This window comes from Hemitrygon akajei, chromosome 23, assembly GCF_048418815.1.
Source record: "Hemitrygon akajei chromosome 23, sHemAka1.3, whole genome shotgun sequence".
Taxonomy (NCBI): domain Eukaryota; kingdom Metazoa; phylum Chordata; class Chondrichthyes; order Myliobatiformes; family Dasyatidae; genus Hemitrygon; species Hemitrygon akajei.
Genome location: NC_133146.1, coordinates 15,582,248 through 15,608,371, shown reverse-complemented (window position 1 = coordinate 15,608,371; position 26,124 = coordinate 15,582,248). Strand labels below are relative to the sequence as shown.

At 43.4% G+C, this 26,124-nt stretch overlaps 1 protein-coding gene across 2 annotated transcripts in view; it reads right to left on the bottom strand.

Moving 5' to 3' along the window:
- zfyve27 (zinc finger, FYVE domain containing 27) overlaps positions 1–26,124 on the bottom strand; it is a 208,579-nt gene that overhangs the window by 163,128 nt on the left and 19,327 nt on the right. For both annotated transcript variants that reach the window (XM_073027028.1, XM_073027029.1), the window contains exon 5: positions 25,994–26,106. In XM_073027028.1, coding sequence (XP_072883129.1) covers positions 25,994–26,106 — 113 coding nt within the window. The remainder of the gene's footprint in view (positions 1–25,993; positions 26,107–26,124) is intronic.

Sequence of the window (26,124 nt, the reverse complement as noted above, 5' to 3'; positions counted from 1 at the left end):
GTATGACTGAGTGTAGACATCACCTAAGGTTATCAAGTGACAGGAGAGGCAACCTCAAGACCACTTTTTAATCAAAAACCTGAAGCTACCTACAGGTAAGATTGATGATGAAGTATTAGCAAAGCAACTTCAAAACCTAGGCCATCTTAATGGCATTCTACTATCAGAAAATGGTTTAATATGACTGGCATATGTTGTGAAATTTGTTGTTTTACATCAGCAGTACATTGCTATACATAATAATTTAAAAATTATATATCGCATAAAGAAATGTATTAAAAAATAAATTAAATGCAGCACTGTGCAAAAGTCTTTGGCACATATATACTGTATAGCTAGACTGACTAAGACTTCTGCACAGTACTGTAATTGTCAACATGGAGCAAACAGCGAGTTTGTAAATCTGGCGTGAGTAAAGGATGCTGGGAATGGTGAGGGTGGAGAACAGCGGGAGAAGCGTAGGACGGGAGGCATAGAAGGAGTACCAGAGAGAAGGGTTGGCATGAGTGCAGACATACCCAGCCCTGAGACACCCAGGCAAAGTCATTTGATCCCAAATAATTGGTTTATTGATCATTACAGAATGTCTCTGGCGCATTCTGCTCCCTCCCTCTTCCTTCTCCTCTTCCAAACCGTGATTTCCATCTCCCTGCCCCCTTCCCACCCTTAGTCCATAATAGAGACCCATATTATGTTTATCATCACTCACATGTAATAAAATTTGTTTTTTTGGTGGCAGCAGTACAATGCAATACATAAAATAACTGCAGTACCGTGCAAATGTCTTGGGCACCCTAGCTGTATATGTATGTGCCTAAGACTTCTGCGTGGTTGGGAAGAGGGGAAGAGAGAGGGAGGGAGCACGAAGCAACAGAGATGTTTGGTAATGAAAAAATAGAAGTAGTGTTCATGGGTTTAAGCCAGGTCACCAGGTTTTACCCAAACGATCACAGACTTACAAAGAGGTTTCACTGAGGGATTGCCTAAATTACTGAGGAGTGACAATCACACTCTTGCTTTGAACATTCACACGGCTCATTAACAAAATAGAATTACAAGGCAACGAGGCCATGCAGCCCATCGTCCTTATGATTGCTCCTTGGGAAAAAGTTCCCCAAAAGGTCTTAGCCCATAGTCTTGGAAAATGAATTTCCGGTAAAATATTATCGAATTTCTTTGAGCCAGATTAAATATGATCTGACAGAATGTATCGCAGCTGCTCTACAAAAATCTGCCTTCCAACCATATAGGAATAGCTTGGCTTGAAGGGAGCTTGCTCCTAAGTTTAGGTCTTCAACACTAACTTTATGCAGTCAGTGGCATTGACTTAACACAGTCTCAGAGCCAAGAGCAGAAAATTTAGAGAGATTTTACTTTCACGTCCAGGTTGTTTGAGTACATTGCAGACTCCAGCCAAGCAGCCAACTCCCTTTTCCCTAGCCCCCTTCTGGAACACGCTATAGGGCTATTCAAACAATAATTTCATGTCATCTTAAAGTCTCTTCCCCAGGCTGTTAATCTGCTCAACCATTCTAGTTAGCCAGCTATACCCTTCTCTGTCTATTACCTCAGTCACTGTACTGTAGACGCTTTAAACCACTTTTTATAATGTTGTTAATGCAGATATTTATTTACTATTTAGGCATTTTCTTCCATATCCAACCTTTAGCCCCTAACTTTATTAGCATTTTTTAATTTACATTTCTTTATACTTTTATATAATTCCTTATAATTGCTGAATGTTGTTTTTGTTACATGTCACACCATCACACCACAGCAATTTTCTAATACATATAAGTGTATATGGCGAATAAAGTTCATCTTTGATCCTTGATTATGCAGCACTGTAGGGAATAGTTAGGGCGAACAAGCACAAAGCACATCCTTCAAGAGGGAAAGGTACATATATACTTCAAAGGGAAAAAGCAGCTCTGCTGGCTTTGGATTTCAGATGGTTTTGATAGCACATAGTCAATGGACAAAATGGCCTGGTGTTGGTGAACCTCCTGTCATGCACGAGTGAGACCACCAGACATAGGAGCAGAATTCGGCTGTTCAGCCATTGAGTCTGCTCCACCATTCAATCATGTCTGATGTTTTTTTTAAAAAAGTCAATCCCATTCTCCCTTTAACCTCCGTGCTAACCAATAACCTATCAGTCTCAATGTCCAGTAATCCAGCCACCACATCCATCCATGGCAACAAATTGCACAGATTCACCACCCTCCGGCTGAAGAAATTACCCCTCATCTCAGTTCTAAAGGATCGTCTTATTATTCCGAGGCTGTGCCCTCAGATCCTAGACTCTCCTATGAATAGAGAGCCAAGCCATCAAAACTGTGCAATACAAGACATCAGGCAGCAATAGCAAGGTGGTAATCTATAAGACCCCAATCTGAATTACTGTTCACAAGATGAATCATACTCCTGGCTTTAAAACACCTAAAATTCTTGATTAAATAATAGCCATGTACAGGGTTGCACAGTAGCAGTTAGTGTAACGCTATTACAGCGCCAGCTATCAGGGATCAATCCTATCTGTGAGGAGTTTGTACGTTCTCCCATGACTGCATGGATTTCTCCCAGGTCCCCCAGTTCCCTCCCACATTCCAAAGACGTATAGGTTAGCAAGTTGCGGGCATGCTAAACTGGCACCAGAAGAATGGTAATCCTTGCAGAATGCCCCCAGCACAACCAATGTGTTGGGCATTGACACAATGCTGTTCATTATCTGTACTGACCATCCCTGGCACCATGTTCCACATACTCACCTACCTCTAACATCCCCCCTATAACTTCTTTCAATCCCTTTAAAATTATGTCCTCTTATATTAGCCATTTCACCCTCGGAAGGAGCTCCTGGCTGTCTATTCTAATAATATACCCATTATAGAATCAGAATCAAGTTTATAATCACTGACACACAATACTGTGCAATTGTGTTAGGCACTTATAGCTAGGGTGCCTAACACTTTTGGATAGTACTGGTATAATTTTATGTCCTCCACTGTAATGTTGCCGCAAAAACACAAATTTCATGACATATGCAAGTGATGATAAGCCTCATTCTGATATGGGTCTCTACTGAGGACTAGGAGTGGGAAGGGGACAGGGAGAGGGGAATCACGTTGGGAAAAGAGGAAGGGAGAGAGAGAGAGAAACATCAGAAAGACATTCTGTAATGGTCAATAAACCCTAATTGCTTGGAATCAAATAACCTTGTCTGGCATCTCAGGGCTCACCTTTCCAACCCCCGGAAGTCCTTCTCTACCACCTGTCCCACACCTCCCCCGCATGGCACTCCACCCTCGCCATTCCCAACATCCTTTACTCTCACCAGGTTTTCAAACTCGCAGAATTCCACGTTGACAAATACTGTGCTGAAGTCTTGGGCACTCTAGCTATATATATGTGTCCAAACTTTTGCACAGTATTGCAGGTCATGAAATTTGTTAGTTTAGTTCGAGGTACAGTGCAGAACAGGCCCTTCCAGCCCAACAAGCCCCACTGCCCAGCAACCCCTGATTTAATCCTAGCATAATTACAGAACAATTTACATTGACCAATTAACCTACTAGCTGGTACATCTTTGGGCTCTGAGAGGATACCTGAGCACCCGGAGGAAACCTATGCGGTTCACAGTGAGAACGTACTTGTCTTGCAGCCATAGTAAAATGCAATACAAAAAAAATGACTACAAGTTACATTCTAAATAGAACGTATTTTTAAAAAGTGCAAAAAGAGAGTAAAGTAAGGAGGTAGTGTTCATGGGTTCACAGATCAGAAAACATGTTAGCTCAATAAATCTTGTAACACTTTGCTAATATACCAAATCTGTACAACTTAAAGCAAACATGAGGGATCATTTAAACAGTACCGAAACAAAGATATTACTGACCCTTATCTCGTCCACTCTCCCATCCGGTGCCCACTCATCTCTCAGTTCACCTTATGTACAGAGAACTGTGGAATAGAAGGATCTTTGGGTTCAAGTCCATGCGTCTCTAAAAGTGGTCCACAAGTCAAGAAGGTGGCAAAGACGACATCTGACATGTCTGCTTTCAGTTGTCGGGCAGTGCACAAGAATCAGGAAGTTATGTTGCAGAGAGTTGTGCTGAGCTGTGTCCACATCACTAAAACCAGATTCTCCTCTACACTTCTCACTGCCTTGGTAAAGCAGCCAAAACAATGAAAGACCCCACCTACCCCAGACATTCACCCGGTTTCCCACTCCTATCGGGCAGAAAGTAGAAAACCTTGAATGTATGTATGACCAGGCTGAAGGATAGCTTCTATCTCACTGTTATAAGACCCTGATTCCCAATAGAATAAGATGGACTCAGCCTCACAATCTATTGCATCATAGTCTTGCACCTCATTGTTTACCTGAACTGCACTCTGTAACTGGAACACTATTCAGTATTCAGTTATTGTTTTCCCTTGTACTACCTCAACGCACTGTTGTGATGAAATGATCTCTGTGAACAGAGATTTTCCCTGTACCTCAGCACATATGACAATAATAAGTACAGTACATGGAGGGAGAGTGTACAGTAGTGTAACAGTGCCACTGAGCAGCGATCAGGGTTCAAGTCCTGCCACTGTTTGAGGAGTTTGTACGTTCTCCCTGTGACCATGTAGATTTTCTACGTGTGCTCCAGTTCCCTCCCATATTCCAAAGACATACAGTTTAGAGTTAGGGCGTCATGGGCACGTTATGTTGGCAACAGAGCTCATGGCAATATTTACGGGCTGCCCCGAGCAAATATTCAAGCTGTTTCACAAACACATTTCACTCTATGTTTCAATGTTTTGATATACTGTACATGTGACAAACAAAACTAGATCTTTTTCATCTTTTAGTAAGCAAACTTCAGATCCAAGCTGGCGGCGCGACGCAGCTTGCAGCGGCCACTCCGGAACTGATTATCTGTGGTGGGGTGCCATGCGCAATCATAATCGATTGAAAACGGACATGGGAGCATGGAGGAACATCGGGAAATTTCAGGAAGACCTTCGTTGCTGCTGCTGCTGTGAGGTCCGGGACTCTGCTGGGAAGAACAGGCCCCCAGTCCTTGGGGTCGCGTTGGCGATGGCCGCTGGTGGGGGCATCTTAATACGCTCGGCAGAGGATGGTGCTTGGAGAAGCTGTGCCGGAGGGGATGGTCATCGGCTCGGAGGTTCAACGGACTCAGGTCGCTTTCGGTGTGTGCTGCGTCTGCGAGGCTGGTTTCGACGGAGCTTTCATTGTGTGCTGCGCCTTGGAAGTCCATAGCGGGGGTACTCCCTTCTGCCGCCGGCGTGGGATGGTGAGTCTGTCGGGACCCTGGGGACTTGTGGTAACTGTGGTGATTTTCTTTTGAACTTACAGCCCTTTAACATCTTGGACTATTTTTACTCTGCCCATAGTCCGTTTTTTAATCAATTATGCCATTGTTTGCACTGTTGTAACTATATGTTGTAGTTATGTGGTTTTGTGCAGGTCTTGTAGCTTTAGTTTTTGGTCTTGTTTTTGTCTGGTGGATTTGGAGCTCCTTTCCGGGGAACACGCTAGACGTATATTAATACGCAGCAGCCTCTCTGGACTCTGGATTGGGGATTGCCAAACGTTACGTGGATTTTCTGGTGTAGTCTGTTTTGTCATATGCTTTTGTGATATCATTCTGGGGGAGTGTTGTCTCATTTTTTAACTGCATCGCATTTGTGGTTTCTAAATGACAATAAACTGAATCTGAATCTGAATCTGAAATTTACTGACTTAGGCTGCCCTTGGCATATTGTGAGCAAGTCAGTCCCATTCCAAGAAGACTCCGGAGGCTTTGGAGAGGGTGCAGAGCAGTTTGCCAGGATGTTGCCTGGATTACAGGCATGTACTATAAGGAGAATTTGGACAAGCTTGGGTTGTTTTCTCTGTAACACTGGAGACTAAGGGGAGACAAGACAGACATTTATAAGATTATGCAAGGCAGTCAAAACTCAGTCATGAGGTGCAGGGCAAATTTTTTTTCTGAAAGAGTGGTGAATATCTGGAATGGACTGCCAATAGAATTGGAGGCAGATATGATACTAACATTGAAGAGGCTTTTAAGTAGGCTTATCATTAAGCAGATGAATATTTAGGAAATGGAGGGATATGGATCATGTGCAAACAAAGAAAAACAACTTTATAAGTTTAAGAGGATAATTTGGTGTCTTGTTAGCATAGACAGTGTAGGCTGAAGGGACTTCCTGTGCGTTGACGTTCCTTAAAATTTTTTATCAATATACTCAAATCACCGTGCACCCAATTGCTTCTGGGGTAGGGAATGGCTGTTGCCTTTCCGAAGAAATACTCAATTGTAGACTCACTAGCCAGAGGATACTAGCCTTAAGACACCTGGCCTGTCAGAATTGTATGCTTCTATGAGATTACCTCTCATGCTTCTACACTCCAGAGAATATAGGGCCATTCCCGTCAATCTATCCTTGCAAGGCAACGTCCTGACTGGAACCAATCCAGTGAACCTTGTTCAAGTAAGTCCTGATTACACTGCAGTCTTAAAACAATCCATTAATAACTCTGATTTTGTCCTATTACTGCCAAGTATTTATTGTTTTGTTTTTTTGCTGTATCAAGAAGGTAAATTAAAAAGGGGTGGTGTAAAATGTTTTGATGGAAATGTCTCACTCAATAAACTGAAAGGATCCCTGCTAGCTTTCCACAGCCAAGCACCAAGATCCATTACCTCAAAGTTGATCCTTGCTCCTCAACAACACAAATGTACCTTTTTGCCAACAACATCTGGGTACTCTTTGCAACTCCAGCATTCACGCAGAAACCCAACTCACGCTAGGCAGCTTGCAAGACAGAAATACCTCTTCCCGCTACAGATTTTCTCAAATGTACAAAGCAGTGCCATAAAGCAATAAGAAAATATGGCTTAAGGCTGTAATCTACAGGAATGATAGATAATAATAGATAAGCAGCAACGTAGACAGATATATCTGCTCCAATCTACAAACCTAGACAATCTTCCTCATAAGTATTTTTAAACTGTTAGCCTTCACCAACGCAAAAGTAAAAACATAAAAGAAGTAAAACTGTTTTTCAAGGAAACAACTACACCAGTTTCCAAAAAGCCCTCCTACTTACCTTGTTGTCTCGGAGGCTTCAGAGAGTTGCTAAATTTGCCAAGACACATTTAAACTTGTTTTCTGGGTCCACGTGGTGCAGAGATGTCAAACATGCATCCACTTCCACATCCCCAGTTACAATCCTTGGCAATCAACATTATTGTTTTACCATTTTCTACCTCTCCTCCCAAATTCCAGAGGGAATAATTCCAATAGTTGGACGGGAACCAATCCCACTTCCTCCGGCAGCCACGTTAACCCAGACAGCGCAAGTGGGAGAGTCGCTTCTGCCCCACTGAGCTCCACCAGGCCCAGTCAGTTCTTTGCCATTGACACCAGTCCACTTGTAAAAAGGTCACACTGGAACATTTGACTGCTCTGGATCTATACTCACTGGAGTTTAGAAGAATGATGGGGGATCTCAATGAAATTCACCAAATTTAGAAAGGCCTATATAGAATGGACATGGAGAATATATTCCAACAGTGGAAGACTCGAGGACCCACGGGAAAAGCCTCAGAATAGAAGAATGTTCTTTTAGAACAAAAATGCCGAAGTATTTCTTAAACAAAGGGTGGTGAATCTATGGAATTCACTACAATAGATGGCTATCTAAACCAAGTCGTTGGGTATATTTAAAGCAGGGATTTATAGGCTTGATTAGTCAGGGTGTCAAAGGTTACGGGGAGAAGACAGGAAAATGGGGTTGATAGGGATAATAAATCAACCTTTACTGAATGTCTGAACAGACCTGGTTGGTCAAATGACCAAATCTGCTCCTATCTCTTACGGTCTAGGACCGTAGACAGCCCTCTTTTCCCTCAATATCTGCATTGATTGCATAGAGTCTGGCAATTAACTAACACTCTTCAGAGCTCAGTTACATTATTAAAGAGTCCAGCCTACAGAATGACCCATAATGCAGATCTGAACAGGACCAGACAGAATCTGTGATTAGTTATTGTACACTCAGACTAAATTTGCCTTGAGATGTCACGATCAAGAGTGAAGGATCACCAAGCAACAGGATATTTTTCATTGTATTAATAGATTTCTAATATTGTTTGCTCCACTCAGACTCCCTGAGGGCAAACCAAACAGCACCAAACCAATTCCAGATGAGCAAATCTTTGAGTCTGAAAGAACAGGGAACATTAAGAACTTGCAACCAGACACATAAATCCCCAGATCAAATGACAACCCATCAAATGCTCATGTCATTAATGGACAGATTTCTCCAACTATACATCAAAGACACTTCAAAATGGCCTGCATGGGCTAATCAAGAAACAATTTTGCTTCTATATCTACTAAAGTGACCAACCAGGTCCATCTTCCCTCTTAGATGGTCCCTTGTGACAGAGGATGACTTATTCCCAATCCAGTTCTTCAGTGATTGATGAGGGCAATGCAGGAGCCAGAGACTGGCCCTATACATGGACTCAACTCCATCTAGGCAAACACGAGGAAATCTGCAGATGCCGGAAATTCAAGCAACACACACAAAATGCTGGTGGAACGCAGCAGGTCAGGCAGCATCTATAGGGAGAAGCGCTGTCGACGTTTTGGGCCGAGACCCTTCATCAGGACTGCTGATGAAGGGTCTCGGCCAGAAACATCGACAGTGCTTCTCCCTGTAGATGCTGCCTGACCTGCTGCGTTCCACCAGCATTTTGTGCGTGTTGCTCAACTCCATCTACCTGCCTTTACCACCAAAACCTTTAATTCTCCTGCTATCTAAGGATCTATTTAACCCTGTCTTACATATATTTTATAAGGTAACCTCTATTGCTTTCCCAGTCAGAGAATTCCAAAGATTCACTAATCTTGGGGAAGTTGTTCCTCATCTCCATCTTAAATCTACTCCCCAAAATCTTCGGGTAATGTCCCTTACTTTTGTCTCACTTACCAATGGAAACAAATTTCTTGCCTCTATCGTATCTCTCCCCTTCATAATTTCATGTATTTATTTAGAGGTGTATAAGATGTTGAGGGGCATTAATCATGTGGATAGCAGGCTTTTTCCCAGGGCTAAAGTGGCCGACACAAGGAGGCATAGTTTTAAGATGCTTGGAAATAGGCACCGAGGGGATGTCAGGGGCAAGTTTTTCACACGGAGAGTGGTGGGTGCGTGGAATGCACTGTTGGCGGCAGTGGTGGAAGTGGATACAATAGGGTCTTTTAAGAGCCTCTTAGGTAGGTGCAAGGAGCTTAGAAAAATAGAGGGCTATGCACTAGGGAAATTATAGGCAAGTTTTAGAGCAGATTACATGGTCGGCACAACATTGTGGGCTAAAGGGCCTGTAATGTGCTGTAGATTTCTATGTTCTATGATCTCTTCTCATTTTTCAGAATTCCAGCAAATATAGTCCCTGACTTCATACAAACTAACTTCCCCCCCCTCATTCCAGGAATCAACCTGGTGATTCAGAAACTGAAGAGGTTAGCCTATGAGGAGAGATTATACACAGTGGGTCTGGCAAGAACGGCTGACAAATGTATCCTAATATCCAAGGATAAAAGGTACAGATATAAAAGCCCAAGAGGGAGCTTAGTTCCTGGAATTTTGTGGGTCTTGGCTTCTGCCACTGGAACACGTGCACTGTGCTTCCGCTGTTAAGTCCTTCTGGGCAGGGTGCAGTGTCACCAAGTTCACACTGTGACACACTATTGTCTTGGAAGAAAACAGACTTTACATGCCCAATATTCCTAATTCATTGTTTCTACATCCATTCCTTGTCTGCCGCTGCTTCACCCCAGCCACATGAATTCTGATAATGGACCATTCTGCACAGTTCATTGGGCAGTTAAGAAAATTCCACAAAAGCTGCTTTTACGCCTCTAATTGCAGCAGCGACAAAGTTTAAACTGAGCTGACAAGTCCCATTCCAGTCAGGTCTGTAAGGAACCATGCCCATTCAGTTTATCTTTTCATACTGTGCAATCTCGGGCTTAAATATCGTTTCTGTGTAATGGAGACGGTGAAAAGGGGAACCAGCAGGAAGATGGTGTGTAGATTTAGCAAATTAGTAATATCGTACAAGGAGAATCAAAAGCAAACAATTAATCTTTTGTGTGCTTGGTGTGACACAGCAGTCCACATTCACGAGACTGAGTGGTATTGTGTCTGGAAAGGGCAGATATCGCCCCCAGATGGTTATGGCATGCATTACTGAAAGCAACAGCAGCCAGCTTTAAAGAAACTCTATAGAGGCCCTTCCCAGCTTACAAACACCAGACGTGTACATACAAACAAGCAATTGGGAGATCAGTGGGATACATTTGCCAGCTGCTGCTAGAAGGAATGCTGGTACGTGGACAAAATATTGTGCATCTCTGGCACATCCCACCATCAGTAACACCTACAGGATGCACTGCCTCCAGAAGGCAAAATCCATCATCACCATCCGGACCAAATGACATAGCCCTAATCACTACAGTTTAGCAATACCATGACCACTTTCCAGTAAAATCAACTGTGCTTATTTGTTCTAATAGGGTTTTCTTATTTTAAAAGTGTATTACTCATGATTTTTTTGTAAATGCTGTTTATCTGATGCTATGTACCTGTGATGATGCTGTAAGTATTTCATTGCACCTGTGCGTACATGTACTTGTGCAGATGACAGTAAACTTGACATTGACATTTCCAACTTGTTCAGGTCTGAGGAACAGCACGCTGCTGTAACTTGGGGAGTACCTTAAACTCCCTTCTGCTGTCTATTTTTGTTAAATCAAGAATCTCAATTGCGTCCCCAGATTCTCAGCTGCCCTCGTTAATCGTTTCTCAGGAACTAGTTGAGATGGCTAACAGCAAGAGTTGTTCGATGATGATAGGACACAGGAACCACAGGTCTCAACCCTGTTCCTTCAACATCTGTTGCAGCTCCATAGTGACTCCACTTCCTAGCTGAGGGACCAACAACCAAATCGGGACAGCTCCAATTCTATAAATGTACCAGAGGGGGAAAACAGACATTACAGCAATACTGCTAAACAAAGCCAAAAGTCAATTTTTTTGACATATGCATGCACAAGTGCAAGGAAAGGTTACTTTCAGAAGGTGCAGCCTGACCACTCCTCACTGCATATAAACAGCTCCTCAGTGGAGAGAGCTAGGAGCAGAAAATTTCTGGGAGTGCACATAACAACCATCTCACCCGCTTTCTCAACACCACCTCTTTAGTGAAGAAAGCACAACAGCGTCTCCACTTCCTGAGGAGATTTAGGCAAGCAAGGCTCCACCCTGCTCCCCCAGACACGCCCCCCCACCCCCCCCCCCCCCCCCACCATTGAAAGTGCCCTAACCAGCTACATAACTGTCTGATACAGGAATTTCAGGGAATCTGACAACAAGACCTTATAAAGGATTATGAGGACTGCTGAGAAGTCTTCCATGCTTCTGTTTTCATATTTATTAGGAACTATGAGTACACAGGACACCTAGCATTGGAAAGAATTCATCCATCCAACAATCTCTTTGACCCTCTATCATGGCAGGTGGTACCATAGCATTAAGACAAAGACTGTTAGAATGGGAAACAGCTTCTTCCCCCAGAACACAAAACTACTAAACTCAATGCCACCATCCAGGTCCTCTCACTTATGAAGCGGCAGCAGCATTGTACTGCTTACTTTTTAAAACTTGTGTCGTAAATTATTTGTTAATTTACTAATGGTATTATTTTATGCGTTGTGAGTGAGTTATATGTTACATGTTGTGCACCTTGATACAGAGAAACATTGTGTATGCGGTTGCCAACAATAAACTTGAACCCACTTGCCTACCAGACACGTGACATCATAGAAGCAGTAATCACTAGAAGAACATGATTTAAACACAATTTTACAAGAAAGAACACAATTAGAATAAAAATGCCCATGATTGAAGTGCTCATGGTGTTGCTAAACTGTAGTGATTAGGCATCATAACAGGAAACCTACCAACTGTAAACTCATCCGTTCAGGGGAACAGCAGAATCACTCTGAAATTTTTGGTCAGACAAGGGCAAAATAGATTCAAGGATGAAGATGAAGTATCACCTCAATGTAGGGCAAAGTGTGTACGTTGGACAATTTGCACATCCTTCTCCATTCAAGCTGTACCTCACACTGCTCAATAATTTGCACAAAGCTTCCAAAGTGACATGATAAACACAGGAGATTCTGCAGGTGCTGGAAATCTTGAGCAAAACACACAAAGTGCCGGAGGAAATCAGCAGCCAAACTTGCTGTATGTTCCCAGTGCTTTCTGTTTTCATATTAGATTTCCAGGATCTGGCCATTTTAATTCCCAATCTCTACGCCATTCCACTTGCATAATGTAAAATGAGCTTTAAGTATATCCCGACCAGAGAGGATGCTACTTCATAGATTTACAGCCTCTAAAATTAGCTTGCTACAAAATTCACTTCTCTATGAAAGGAGAGAGAAGAAAGATTTAAAGAGGTCCCGATGGGCAAATTTCCCCCACATGAAGAGAGGTGGGTACTTGGAAAGAGCTGAAGGGTAGAAATGATTGCAGCAGATCCAATCATATAATTTAAAAGAAATTCAGAAAATACATGGATAGGAAATGTTAAGAAACACAAAAGGCACTGGAGGAACTCAGTGGCTCAGGCAGCATCTATGAAGGGAAATGTGCAGTTTATGTTTCAGGTTGAGACCATTCACCTGGACTGAGAGATAGAAGGGAAAATGGGTCCAGTAGGCAACTTGGTCAGAATGCCAAAGGGTTTATTCTTGTGCATGAGATCTCAGTATAAACATACAAAAGCTTTGTAAAGGCTCTGCTTTCTATCAATTTATCCTAATCCCCAACTCCAGACACAGCTACATCACTATTTATTTTCACTAAAACATTATGATTACACAGACAAGTGGAGCTCTGGTTCAAGACTCTTTTGTAAGGTCAGGAGGGGGTGAAAATAAAAGCAGATGGACTAAGTCTATTAGAGTAGAGAGAATCCAGGATGTGTTTCTGTCACAATGATTTCTGAACCCACCCACTGTTCTGGAAAGCCGGTTGTACTAAGTGCTGACACAGGTTAATGAGGCTGAGAGGAAGTTAGCTCAAAAGACTCTGGGGAGCATTTGTAGAGGAGCAGGATTGAAAAGCAGAGGAGTGACAGCAAAGAGTAACACACACAAAATGCTGAGGAGCTCAGCCAATCATGCAACATCTGTGGAAAGGATTAAAGAGTTGGTATTTCAAATTGTCGATTTTTTATTCCCTTCCATTGATGCTGCCCGACCTGGTAAGTTCCCCCATCATCTGCATGTCGATTTCCAGCATCTACAGAATCTCGTGTTGTGCAGTGATGTCAAACCTGTATAGATCCTTAGTTTAGACTGTGGTTACTATACACAGTTCTGGTCTTTACCACTGAAGAAGCAGACAAGAGAGTTTGCAGGGTTAGTATGAGCAGAAAAACCAAAGACACCTGGGGTTCTTTAACAAAATGAACAAAGTGGGGGTGTTTAGCTTCATAGACAACAGAAGAATGGGCTGCTCCTGGTCCTATCAATAGATGTGTCCACTTGTGTGAGAACCCATGGGCACAAGGCAGTTACCATCCAGTTAGGGATTTCTTGCAGCTAGAATGTGGCAGGAAACACATGGATAGATGTTGCTGAGGGAGAACTAGATAACTATATACACTGCTCTTTCCCCCCCAGAGGAATGATGTTTTGCTCAGCTGTACACGTGTGCCTGGTTGAACAACGATAAACTTGAACTTGAAGTTGCAGAGAAAGGAATGGAAGATTGTTCAAATAGGGTGAGATATGGAGAAGTTTGTAGATGTGTGTGTGGAACACAAAACCCAGGCAGAGATCCAGACTATAATTCCACACACTGTATCCAATGTCCTTTTTATGTCAATTCCATGCACTCTTCCTTATACCTCTACAGAGTTCCCTCCGTCTATGTTACGAAGCCCTCTGCTACTCAACCTGGGGCAGAATTGTAGTATAGTAGTTAGTGTACTACTTTACAGCGCCAGCAATTGCAATCAGGGTTCAATTCCCACCACTGTCTGTAAGGAGTTTGTACGTTCTCCCTGTGACTGTGTGGGTTTCCTCCGGGTACTCTGGTTTCCTGCCAGATGTACAGGTTAAGGTTAGTTAGTTGTGGGTATGCTGTGTTGGCACTGGAATATTGTGATCCTTGCAGGCTGGCCCCAGCACATTTTGGGACTGTGTTGGCCGATGACATAAACGACACATCTCACTGTATGTTGCAATATCCATCTACCTTTAACTATCTTGGCATTTCAACGCAAGTTAGTTTATCATTGTTACACGTACCGAGGTGCAGTGAAAAACTTGTCTTGCATTATGTTGATGCAGATCAATTCATTACAGCAGTGCAGGTAGAACAATACAAAAATCAGAATGTAAAATGAAGTGTTATAGTTACAGCAAAAGTACAAGATCCAGGGAAAAGGTGTACTATCAAGCCCTCCTGAAAACCTCTCACTGTCCATCGCTGCCTTTACTCAAATGGCCCAGTACATTTAGAAAACAACATGTAAACAGGAAAAGGCTTATGCCTGTGCTTTGCCTGGCCTCAAGTGAATGCAAAGGATTCTATGGCCCTTGTTTGAAGAGAGCACACCGAGTCTCATCAACACTCATCTCTCCAACATTTTACTAAAACTCATCTGATCTTCTTCTGTCTCTCCACCTAATCTATGCCCATTATTTGTTCCTTGAGGTTGGGACGATATCAAAGGCAGTTAGTGGAACACTGTTCAGCACTAGTGATGTAGGTTCAATTCCTGCCACTGTCTGTAAGGAGTTTATACATTCTCTGTGACCACATGGGTTTCCTCCAGGTGCTCTGCTTTTGCCCACATCCCGAAGACATTAAGAGTTAGGGTTAGTAAGTTGTGGGCATGTGATGTTGATGTTGATGTTGGCAGCATGGCGACGGGTACTGGGGCAGCCCGCAAATCTTCAGACTGTTAGTCTTTGACATAAGTTACTTATTTCACTGCATGTGACAAATGAAGCTAATCTTTATACCCACTCAGCTCATCACTGTTTTTTTTCTATTCCTCTATCCGCCAATCACTCATACACCCTATTGTTCTCATCTGGCTTCCCACCCCCTTCCCTTTGATCCATCCTCCATCTCCTCTCCTATCAGATTCCACCATCTGCAGCCCTGTGTCACCTTCACCCACCATCTCCCCATCTGTCTGTATTCCCACTTCCTCTCATCAACCTCCCAACCTGGATCCAACTGTCACCTGCCAGTTCTTGCTTCCCCCATCCCTCTCACCTCTTTATACCATCTCCCCTCTACCTTTTAGTCCAGATGAAGAGTTTCCACCCGAAATGTCAACAATCCATTTTCCTCCACAGATGCTGCCTGACCTGCTAAGCTCCAATAGATTGCTTATTGCTTCCTCATCTTTTCAGCTCACTATTGCTTTGGGGTTCTGACCATGCAGAAACTGACAGAAAGGTTTCCTCCAGTTCATTCTGGTTGCTTGTGAAATTCCCTGGGACATCTGAGGAGAAGGAAGATAATAAAAACAGAAACAGCTGAGGATACCCAGCAGGTCAAGCAGTATCCATGGTGAGAAAAACAGTCAACGCTTAAGGGCCAGAACCCTGATTCAGAACCAAAATGTTGACTTCATTTCTCATCCACAGATGTCATCCAATCTGCTGAGTTTTCTCAGTTTTTTTTGTTTTCAGATTGTTTTTTTTGGGGGAGGGATAGGGTGAGAGGCATGGGGAAGAAGCAGGAACAGACTATTCAGTGTGAATCATTAAAGACCAGCGCTGATCTTTCATCTTGAGAATCCTCAACTCTCTACATTCCCTTCCCAGCTAAAAATCCAACCATCTCTACCCAAGTTTGCTGAATAACAGGCCAGCCCCTTGTTTTTGAGACTACAAAAACCTCATTCAAGATACCTTCAGGATAAGAGCAGAATTAGGCCATTTAGTCCATCAAGTCTGCTCTGCTATTCAATCATGTATTTTTATCCAACCCCATTCTCTTAATCCATTAATCCTTGCCTTGATTACACCCAAAGCCTTGGCCTCCAGCCTTCTGTGGTAACAAATTCCAGAGTCACCATCCTCTGGCTAAAGAAATTCCTGCTCATCTTAGTTCTAAATGGACACCCCGTCATTCTGAGGCCATACCCTTGGATCCTAAACTCTTCCACTAGTGGAAACATCCTCTCCACATCCACTTCATCCAGGCTTTTCAATATTCAGTAATTTTTAGTGAGATCCCCCTCCTCATCCTTCTGAATTCCAGCAAGTACAAGCTAAGAGACACCAAACCATCCTCCTACAAAAAGGCTTTCATTCCTGGGATCATTCCTGTGAACCTCTCCTGGACTCTCTCCAGGACCAACCCAAAACTGCTCACAATTTTCCATTTGTGGTATTCTGACCAATGCCTTACAAAGCCTCGACATTACACCTACGCTTTTATGTTCTATTCCCCTTGAAATGAATCCCAGCATTGCATTTTCCTTCTTTATTAACTCAACCTGCAAGTTAACCTTTATGGAATCCTGCACTAGGAATGCCAAGACCTTCTGCACCTCTGGTGCCTGAATTCTCTCATTTCGAAAACATTCTACCAGCAAGGAGAAACATGAACTTCACATTTTCACTGTTAACTCAGCTCAAAGCGTGGGCTTGCAAACCCAACCTCAGCTTATAACAGGAGACGAAATTAGGCCGTGAGGGTGGAGAGAGGGCTGGCAACAGCTAAAACTCTAATACGATTTTAAGTAATAGCACACTGCAAATTCACCCTCATCCCTTCACTGGAATGAATTTCACGCTGTAATGCAGGACAAATGACTGCATTTGACATGGTTATTAGGTGCAAATCTGGGTAATCCCTTCCATTCACAGGGGAAATGGAAAAGGGCAAAGGAGGCTTGGTTGGAAAGGTGGGAGGAGGAGTCAGTGGACTCCAAATTACAAACAGAGGTTTTCTCTGCGAAAAGACTGGAATTAGTGGCAGTGGTATACCCAGGGACTTCACCAAACAACCCTGGAACTTTAGAACCAAAAAAAAACACAAAGAATTCATGTATAATTCAGATTCAGAATAAGGCTGCAATTCAGCAAACTGTTCTCTCAGTGCAGACTGAAAAAGACAAAATTCATCTATCCCAGATCATTTCAAGTCATCCCACCCAAGCTAAACCCACATCAAAATTAAAATCAAACACTCCTCTTAAACATATCAAAATGTGAATCATTTGATATTTAAAACACAAGAAAAGGAAGAGAGATTATGAAAGTAAACCAGCACAAAATATAAAAAGATAGTAAAAGTTTTTAAAAATTATATGAAGTGGAAAAGAATGACTAAGGTAAACAAAGGTCCCTTTAAAGATGAGAAGGGGGATTTAATACAGAGTAATGTGGAAATGATTGAGGCCTTGAATGACCATTTCATGTTGGCCTTCAGAGTGGAAGACATGGCTAACAGGCCAAAGAGAGATGTTATGGATATGAAGGGAGGTGAAATTTTCGGCTAGATGAGCCATGAACTTACTTAGGCGAAGCAAGCTCATTGGGCTAGATAGCCTAATCCTGTTCATGTTCCTTATGGTTCACTCTGGTGCAATTTGGAACTCCTTCCCTTTTGCCCTACTAGTGCCTACCACCACTGCCTCTACCACCAAGATACCCTGATGGAGGGTAAGAAACTCTTACTGCATTTAGTTAGCAAAAGGGTATGGAACCACGGCTGAGGAATCATAGCTGACAGGACCTTAGAGAAGAGCAGACAATGACTCTACAGGTAGCCACTGCAGTGGAGGCTTCCGCCGCTTTTTCTGGAGAATCTCTATATGTGGAATGTTCACTCTGGACTCCTCGCAGATGCTGGCACATCGCTGGAATTCTCACTTCCTTCTTTCCCACGGGAAAAGCAATACTTCTGGCAGTCCAGTGCCCCAGCAGCATACTGCTCCCTCCAGACTCTGCTGAGAATGCTCTCCTCCGCTACGAGGTATACTCGTCAATGTTGACTTGCTCTCCCTATCAAACACGCAGTGCGAAGCATGCATCCTTACAACCGAGCTCAGTACTGGAATAAATGTTAGTTTTTTTGTCACTTATACAGTACTACACTATATATATACACAGACACACACACATACATACATACACACACACAAATATACATTTATACATATATAGAGCTAGGCTGCCTAAGACTTTTGCACAGCACTGTATTTGTGGAGCGGAGAGTATTGGTAAATCTGGTGGGAGTAAAGGGTGTTGGAAATGGTGAGGGTGGAGCCCGTTGTGGGGGTGGGGTTTAAAGCAGGCACAGATGCACCTAGCCCTGAGACACCAGGCAAACTCAGATGATTCCAAATAATTGTTTTCTTGATCATTACAGAATGCCTCTCTGGTGCTTCCTGCTTCCTTCTCTCTCCCTTCCCCTTTGCTATCCACGATTCCCCTCTCCCTGCCCCCTTCCCACTCTCAGACACAGCAATTTGCTTTAGAGCAGTGCAGGAAGTCCCCGGGGTTATCTACGGGTCCAAAGTCCATAAGTCGATTTTGTCTGCAGGTTGGAAAATACACAAAAAACCCCTCACTATTGCAAAAAACACCTTCAGAGTATTGTAATTAAAGACATCCAAAGAATATAAGCAAGTTAGCTTTTTTTTTATATAAATATGCACAAATTGGTGGGTGCCTGGAATGCCCTGCCAGGGGAGGTGGTGGAAGCATATACAATAGAGTTTAAAAAGCATTTAGACAGGCAGGGAATGGAGGTATATGGATAATGTGCAGATAAACATGCAGTTTAAATTGACAATATAGTCTGCATTACTCTCTTCTCACTGCTTCCATCAGGATGGAGGGTCAAGAGCCTCAAAAACCAAACAGCTGGTTCAGGAACAGTTATTACCTATCAAACATCAGGCCCTTGAAACAGAGGGGATAACTTCACTCACCCCAACACTGAAATGGTTCCACAATCTATGTACGCACTTTCAAGGACACAACTATATTTTTAATCTATACTGACTGTATATCTTACTGGACATACTATTACAAATTACTATAAATTGCACATTCAGATGGGAACATAACGTAAAAAATGTTCTTCCTCAGGTCTGTGAAGGATTTAAGAAATAAAGTCAATTCAATTAATTGCAATTATTCAATATTTATTGCTTATTTTTTTTGTTTTCTTTCCTTTTTGTACTGTATTTGCACAGTTTGGCTTTTTTTTACAGATCTATTGTTTGCCAGTTCTCTTGGGTTCAGTTTTTCATTGATCCTATTGCGTTTCTTGTATTTACTGTGATTACCTACAAGAAAATAAATCTCAGAGTTGTATATTGTGACGTGCGTGTACTTTGATTTGGACTTTGAGCATCAGCATTGCGGGCTGAATGGCCTGTCTCTGTTCTACATTATATATTACAGCCTTGGACTCAACAAATGCATTCATTTCAGATGATCAACTATTCCCATCTTTTTGCTCAAATATCCACCCTCACCTCTTCCGGTAATCCTGACTTAATCCAACGCTAAATCTCTCAAACAAACCCTTGATGCTTGCCAACTGACATCCCTCTCTCAATCAAACTATCTCCAAATGTCACTCATTGTCTGATGCTCTCCCCCTCCGTTGCTCTGCACCTGCCCACTTTTGCTGCACAACTTAAAAATGTTTCATTTCCTGACTTTTCCCAGTCCCCACTGCATTTTTATTTCAGATTTTCAGCATCCTTCCAACTCTTCAGAGAAAAACGGATTTGATATGGTTTGATGACACCACCATCAGGCAGGAAACAGAACTGCACCTGAAATCTGTTTCAGGATCAAAGGAACTTCAGATTGTTGCAATCCATTTGCACAGTTGTCACATATCGTCAAAAAATTAGAAAGCTATATATTTTAACATGCCAGAATCACATAATAGTTATTGTGAAGGGATATAGATGTGTTAGTTCAGAGACGCAGTAGCAAGAATGTCAAGCAATCGGAAAGTCAGAGATCAACAATCTTAATGATATGTTGGCCTCCCTTATGAGATTATAAAGAGCTTTAATGAGGCCTCTCCTGCACCGCTCTGGTTTCCACACCGAGAACAGGATGCCACAGTAATGCAATGTGGTAACTGGCATTGGTTTAAATTCTTTTCGGGCTTCTAGCCAGGTACAGATATCAATTTTAAACCGACGATTCAATGACAAATTCTGCTAATCTTCATCAGGACTGATGCCTGGGCATGTTTAGTCTGGTGGTACTTAGACCCCCGTCACTCCTGACTATAACTTCGTCCATCCCTCATCCAATTAGGTTCCCATTGTCCCACCTTGTTTACAATCACATTCCAGTTCTTACATACAGTGAGACCTTCATCTTTGTTAAAATTCTTTTCCTCCAGTTTTACTTCAACGGCTTCCTTAACTAGGCAGTTCCAAAAGCCACTGCTGCAGCACAATAGTTTTGTGCCATCGAAGTCAATCCTATGGCCATTGCGAATGCAATGTTCTGCTACCACCGATTTCTCCGGGTAACCCAAATGGATGCACCTCCTGTGCTCCTTGATGCAAGCTTCTACCGTGCGTCCCGCCTGGCCGATATACAGACAGACAGACATACTTTATTGATCCCGAGGGAAACTGGGTTTTGTTACAGTCGCACCAACCAAGAATAGTGAAGAAATATAGCAATATAAAACCATAAATAATGGAATAATAATAAGCAAATTATTCCAAGTGGAAATAAGTCCAGGACCAGCCTATTGGCTCAAGGTGTCTGACACTCCGAGGGAGGAGTTGTAAAGTTTGATGGCCACCGGCAGGAATGACTTCCTATGACGCTCAGTGTTGCATCTCGGTGGAATGAGTCTCTGGCTGAATGTACTCCTGTGCCTAACCAATACATTATGGAGTGGATGGGAGACATTGTCCAAGATGGCATGCAACTTGGACAGCATCCTCTTTTCAGACACCACCATCAGAGAGTCCAGTTCCACCCCCACAACATCACTGGCCTTACGAATGAGTTTGTTAATTCTGTTGGTGTCTGCTACCCTCAGCCTGCTGCCCCAGCACACAACAGCAAACATGATAGCACTGGCCACCACAGACTCGTAGAACATCCTCAGCATCGTCCAGCAGATGTTAAAGGACCTCAGTCTCCTCAGGAAATAGAGATGGCTCTGACCCTTCTTGTAGACAGCCTCAGTGTTCTTTGACCAGTCCAGTTTGTTGTCAATTCGTATCCCCAGGTATTTGTAATCCTCCACCATGTCCACACTGACCCCTTGGATGGGAACAGGGGTCACCGGTGCCTTAGCCCTCCTCAGATCCACCACCAGCTCCTTAGTCTTTTTCACATTAAGCTGCAGATGATTCTGCTCACACCATGTGACAAAGTTTCCCACCGTAGCCCTGTACTCCGGCTCATCTCCCTTGCTGATGCATCCAACTATGGCAGGGTCATCAGGAAACTTCTGAAGATGGCAAGACTCTGTGTTGTAGTTGAAGTCCGAGGTTTAGATGGTGAAGAGAAAGGGAGACAGGACAGTCCCCTGTGGAGCCCCAGTGCTGCTGACCACTCTGTCTGACACACAGTGTTGCAAGCGCACGTACTGTGGTCTGCCAGTCAGGTAATCAATAATCCATGACACCAGGGAAGCATCCACCTGCATCACTGTTAGCTTCTCACCCAGCAGAGCAGGGCGGAGGGTGTTGAACGCACTGGAGAAGTCAAAAAACATGACCCTCACAGTGCTCTCCGGCTTGTCCAGGTGGGCGTAGACACGGTTCAGCAGGTAGACGATGGCATCCTCAACTCCTAGTTGGGGCTGGTAGGCGAACTGGAGGGGGTCTAAGTGTGGCCTAACCATAGGCCGGAGCTGCTCTAGAACAAGTCTCCCCAGGGTCTTCATGATGTGAGAGGTCAATGCCAGCAGTCTGTAGTCATTGGAGCCACTGGGGCGCGGCGTCTTCGGTACAGGGACGAGGCAGGACGTCTTCCACAGCACAGGAACCCTCTGGAGACTCAGGCTCAGGTTGAAGACATGGTGAAGTACTCCACATAGCTGGGAGGCACAGGCTTTGAGCACCCTGGGGCTGACACCATCCGGGCCTGCAGCCTTGCTTGGGTGGAGACATTTCAGCTGTCTTCTCACCTGTTCTATATGCTACTAGTACCAGCCACAAACCCATCAGGAAGCTCAAATCACAGCTTATACGGGTTAAAGAAGATCTGAGACTCAGGACGCCTGGCATTTACAGGATTCCCTGTGAATGTGGAGCAGCATATATCGGCCAGACGGAACGCAAACGGCAGTTGCCTGGGAAGAAAGGTACCTGTAAGAGAGGTTACTATGACAGCAACAGTCACTCTGGGTGAGCTGCAGAAGTCGGTGGCTGCAACTGGAGATGAAGTTCATGGCTCCACAATCTCCAAGGCCTTGCACAAAATGGGTATTTATGGACGAGAGGCAAGACAGAAGTCATGGTTTGCCCATAAAGGCTTTGCAAAGCATCACATAGAAGATACTGTAAAGATGTGGAAGAAGGTCTTGTGGTCAGGTGAGACTAAAATGGAACCTCTTGGCCTCAGTACTAAGTGGTACATGTAGAATAAATCTAATACTGCTCATCAGCCAGGTAACACCATCCCCACTGTAAAATATGATGGAGGCAGCATCATGCTATAAGCCTACAAGAGGAGAGGCTGTACTTGATCTGGTACTGGGAAATGAACCTGGTCAGGTGTCAGATCTCTCAGTGGGTGAGCATTTTGGAGATAGTGATCAGAATTCTATCTCCTTTACCATAGCATTGAAGAAGGATAGGAATAGACAAATTAGGAAAGCATTTTAATTGGAGTAAGGAGAAATATGAGGCTATTAGGCAGGAACTTGGAAGCATAAATTGGAAACAGATGTTCTCAGGGAAATGTACAGAAGAAATGTAGCAAATATTCAGGGGATATTTGCGTGGAGTTCTGTATAGGTACGGTCCAATGAGACAGAGAAAGGATGATAGGGTACAGGAACCATGGTGTACAAAGGCTGTTGTAAATCTAATCAAGAAAAAAAGAGCTTATGAAAGGTTAAAGAAAAAAGGGAATGATAGAGATCTAAAAGATTATAAGGCTAACAGGAAGGAGCTTAAAAAGAAATTAGGAGAGCCAGAAGGGTTCATGAGAAAGCCTTGGAGGACAGGGTTAAGGAAAACTTGTATTTTACAAGTATGCGAACAGCAAGAGGATAAGACATTACAGAATAAGACCAATCAAGTGTGACAGTGGAAAAGTGTGTGTGGAACCGGAGGAGATAGCAGAGGTACTTAATGATTATCTTGATCAGTATTCAATATGGAAAAGGATCTTGGTGATTGTAGGAATGACTTGCAGCAGACTGAAAAGCTTGACCATATAGATATTAAGAGGATGTGCTGGAGCTTTTGGAAAGCATCAAATTGGATAAGTCACCGGTACCGGACAAGATGTACCTCAGGCTACTCATCAATGGGGACAGGAGAGGTTCCAGAGGATTGTTGGATTGCAGATGTTGTTCCATTATTCAAGAAGGGGAGTAGAGATAGCCCAGGAAATTATAGACCACTGAGTCTTACTTCAGTGGTTGGTAAGTTGATGGGCAAGATCCTGAGGGACAGGATTTATGAACATTTAGAGGGGCATAATATGATTAGGAATAGTCAGCATGGCTTTGTCAAAGGCAGGTCGTTTCTTACGAGCCTGACTGCATTTTTTGAGGATGTGACTAAACACATTGATGGAGGTAGAGTAGTAGATGTAGTGTGCATGGATTTTAGCAAGGCATTTGACAAGGTACCCCATGCAAGGCTTCTTGAGAAAGTATGGAGACATGGGATCCAAGGGCACATTGCTCTGTGAATCCAGAACTGGCTTGCCCACAAAGGCAAAGAATGGTTGTAGACGGGATATATTCTGCATGCAGGTCGGTCACCAGTGGTGTGCCTCAGGGATCTGTTCTGGAACTACCACTCTTCGTGATTTTTATAAATGACCTGGATGAGGAAGTGGTGGGATGGGTTAGTAAATTTGCTGATGACACAACGGTTGGGGGGTGTTGTGGATAGTAGTGTGGAGGGCTGTCAGATGTTACAGCGGGACATTGATAGGATGTAAGACTGGGCTGAGAAGTGGCAGATGGAGTTCAACCCAGATAAGTGTAAGGTGGTTCATTTTGGTAGGTAAAATATGATGGAAGAATATAGTATTAATGGTAAGACTCATGGCAGTGCGGAGGATCCGAGGGATCTTGGGGTCCGAGTCAAGAGGACACTAAAAGCTGCTGCACAGGTTGACTCTGTAGTTAAGAAGGCACACAGTGCATTGGCCTTCATTAATCATGGGATTGAGTTTAGGAGCCAAGAGGTAATGTTGTAGCTATATAGGACCCTGGTCAGACCCCACTTGGAGTACTGTGCTCAGTTTTGGTCGCCTCACTATAGGAAGGATGTGGAAACCACAGAAAGGGTGCAGAGGAGATTTACAAGGATGTTGCCTGGATTGGGGAGCATCCCTTATGAGAATAGGTTGAGTGACCTCGGCCTTTTTTCCTTGGAGCGATGGAAGATGAGAGGTGACCTGATAGATGTGTACAAGATGATGAGAGGCATTGATCGTGTGGATAGTCAGAGGCTTTTTCCTAGGGCTGAAATGGCTAGCACGAGAGGGCACAGTTTTAAGGTGCTTGGAAGTAGGTACAGAGGAGATATCAGGGGTAAGTTGTTGTTGTTGTTGTTGTGTTTTTTTTTTGTTTTTGTTTTTTTTTAAACAGAGAGTGGTGAGGGTGTGGAATGGGCTGCCGGCAATGGTGGTGGAGGCATAAACGATAGGGTCTTTTAAGAAACTCCTGGATAGGCACATGGAGCTTAGAAAAATAGAGGGCTATGGGTAACCCTAGATAATTTCTAAGGTAGGGCCATGTTCTGCACAGCTTTGTAGGCCAAAGGGCCTGTATTTTCTATGTCCTTATTGCGGATGTCCATGTCACTCACTCAGCTGCAACCTTGAATGCACAAATCTAACTGTGTCATCATCAGATACAACAGACAAGCAAACCAATCAATCAAAGTCGCATACACCAAGATGCAGTGAAAACATTGATTTTACATGCCATCCACACAGAACATTTCAAAACACAAGTACATCAAGACAGTATAGCAGAATGTTGAATAGAGAAAGAGCGATACAGACAGACAATAAGGAGCAAGGACGAAGACAAATTAAATTGTGAAATTTATGATACAAACATGGATGTAAGAAAAATGGAGAATTATGGGCTATGTAGATTGATGAGTAGGTTAAAAGGTGGACACAATTTCTGGGCAGACGGGCCCAGTCTGTGCGGTACCATTCTCTCCTCCAGCCTAATTTAAAAATAACAATGGCAAACACTGAAGCACTTGCTCAAGAGAGCATTGCCCTTACATCTGTAGAACATTAGATGGTGAGAATCACAGTCATTAAACCACAAGACAAGCACTGCTATACGTTTGCTAGGAAGACAGGTACTGTAGATGGATAAGAAATGTTTATAGAGGGATATGGCACAAATGCAGGCAAATGGGACCAATTTGGATGGTCATCATGGCTGGCACAGACCAGATGGGCCGAAGGGCCAGTTTCCAAGCCAAAGGACCATGACCCTCAGAGGCCCAGACTGCTAATCCAGAGACAGGATCAAACCGATATTGGAACCGAGAGGCAGCACACAATGTATGGCATTGTTAGAACCCTTACCACACCGATGCTGCACACAAAACCATACCTTTCACTCCCCTGAATGCAGCCCACACTTACAATCTAAGTGACACACCCATCCCCTCTCCCACACACTTACCGTGGTAGAAGTTAGCATTGCCCAGAAATATCGCATTGTTTAACAAGGCCAGGACCCAGCAGAGGGGGAGCAAGTACAGAAGAGAGAGTATACCCAACAAGGTTCCGTAAAACCTACAACACAACATGAGA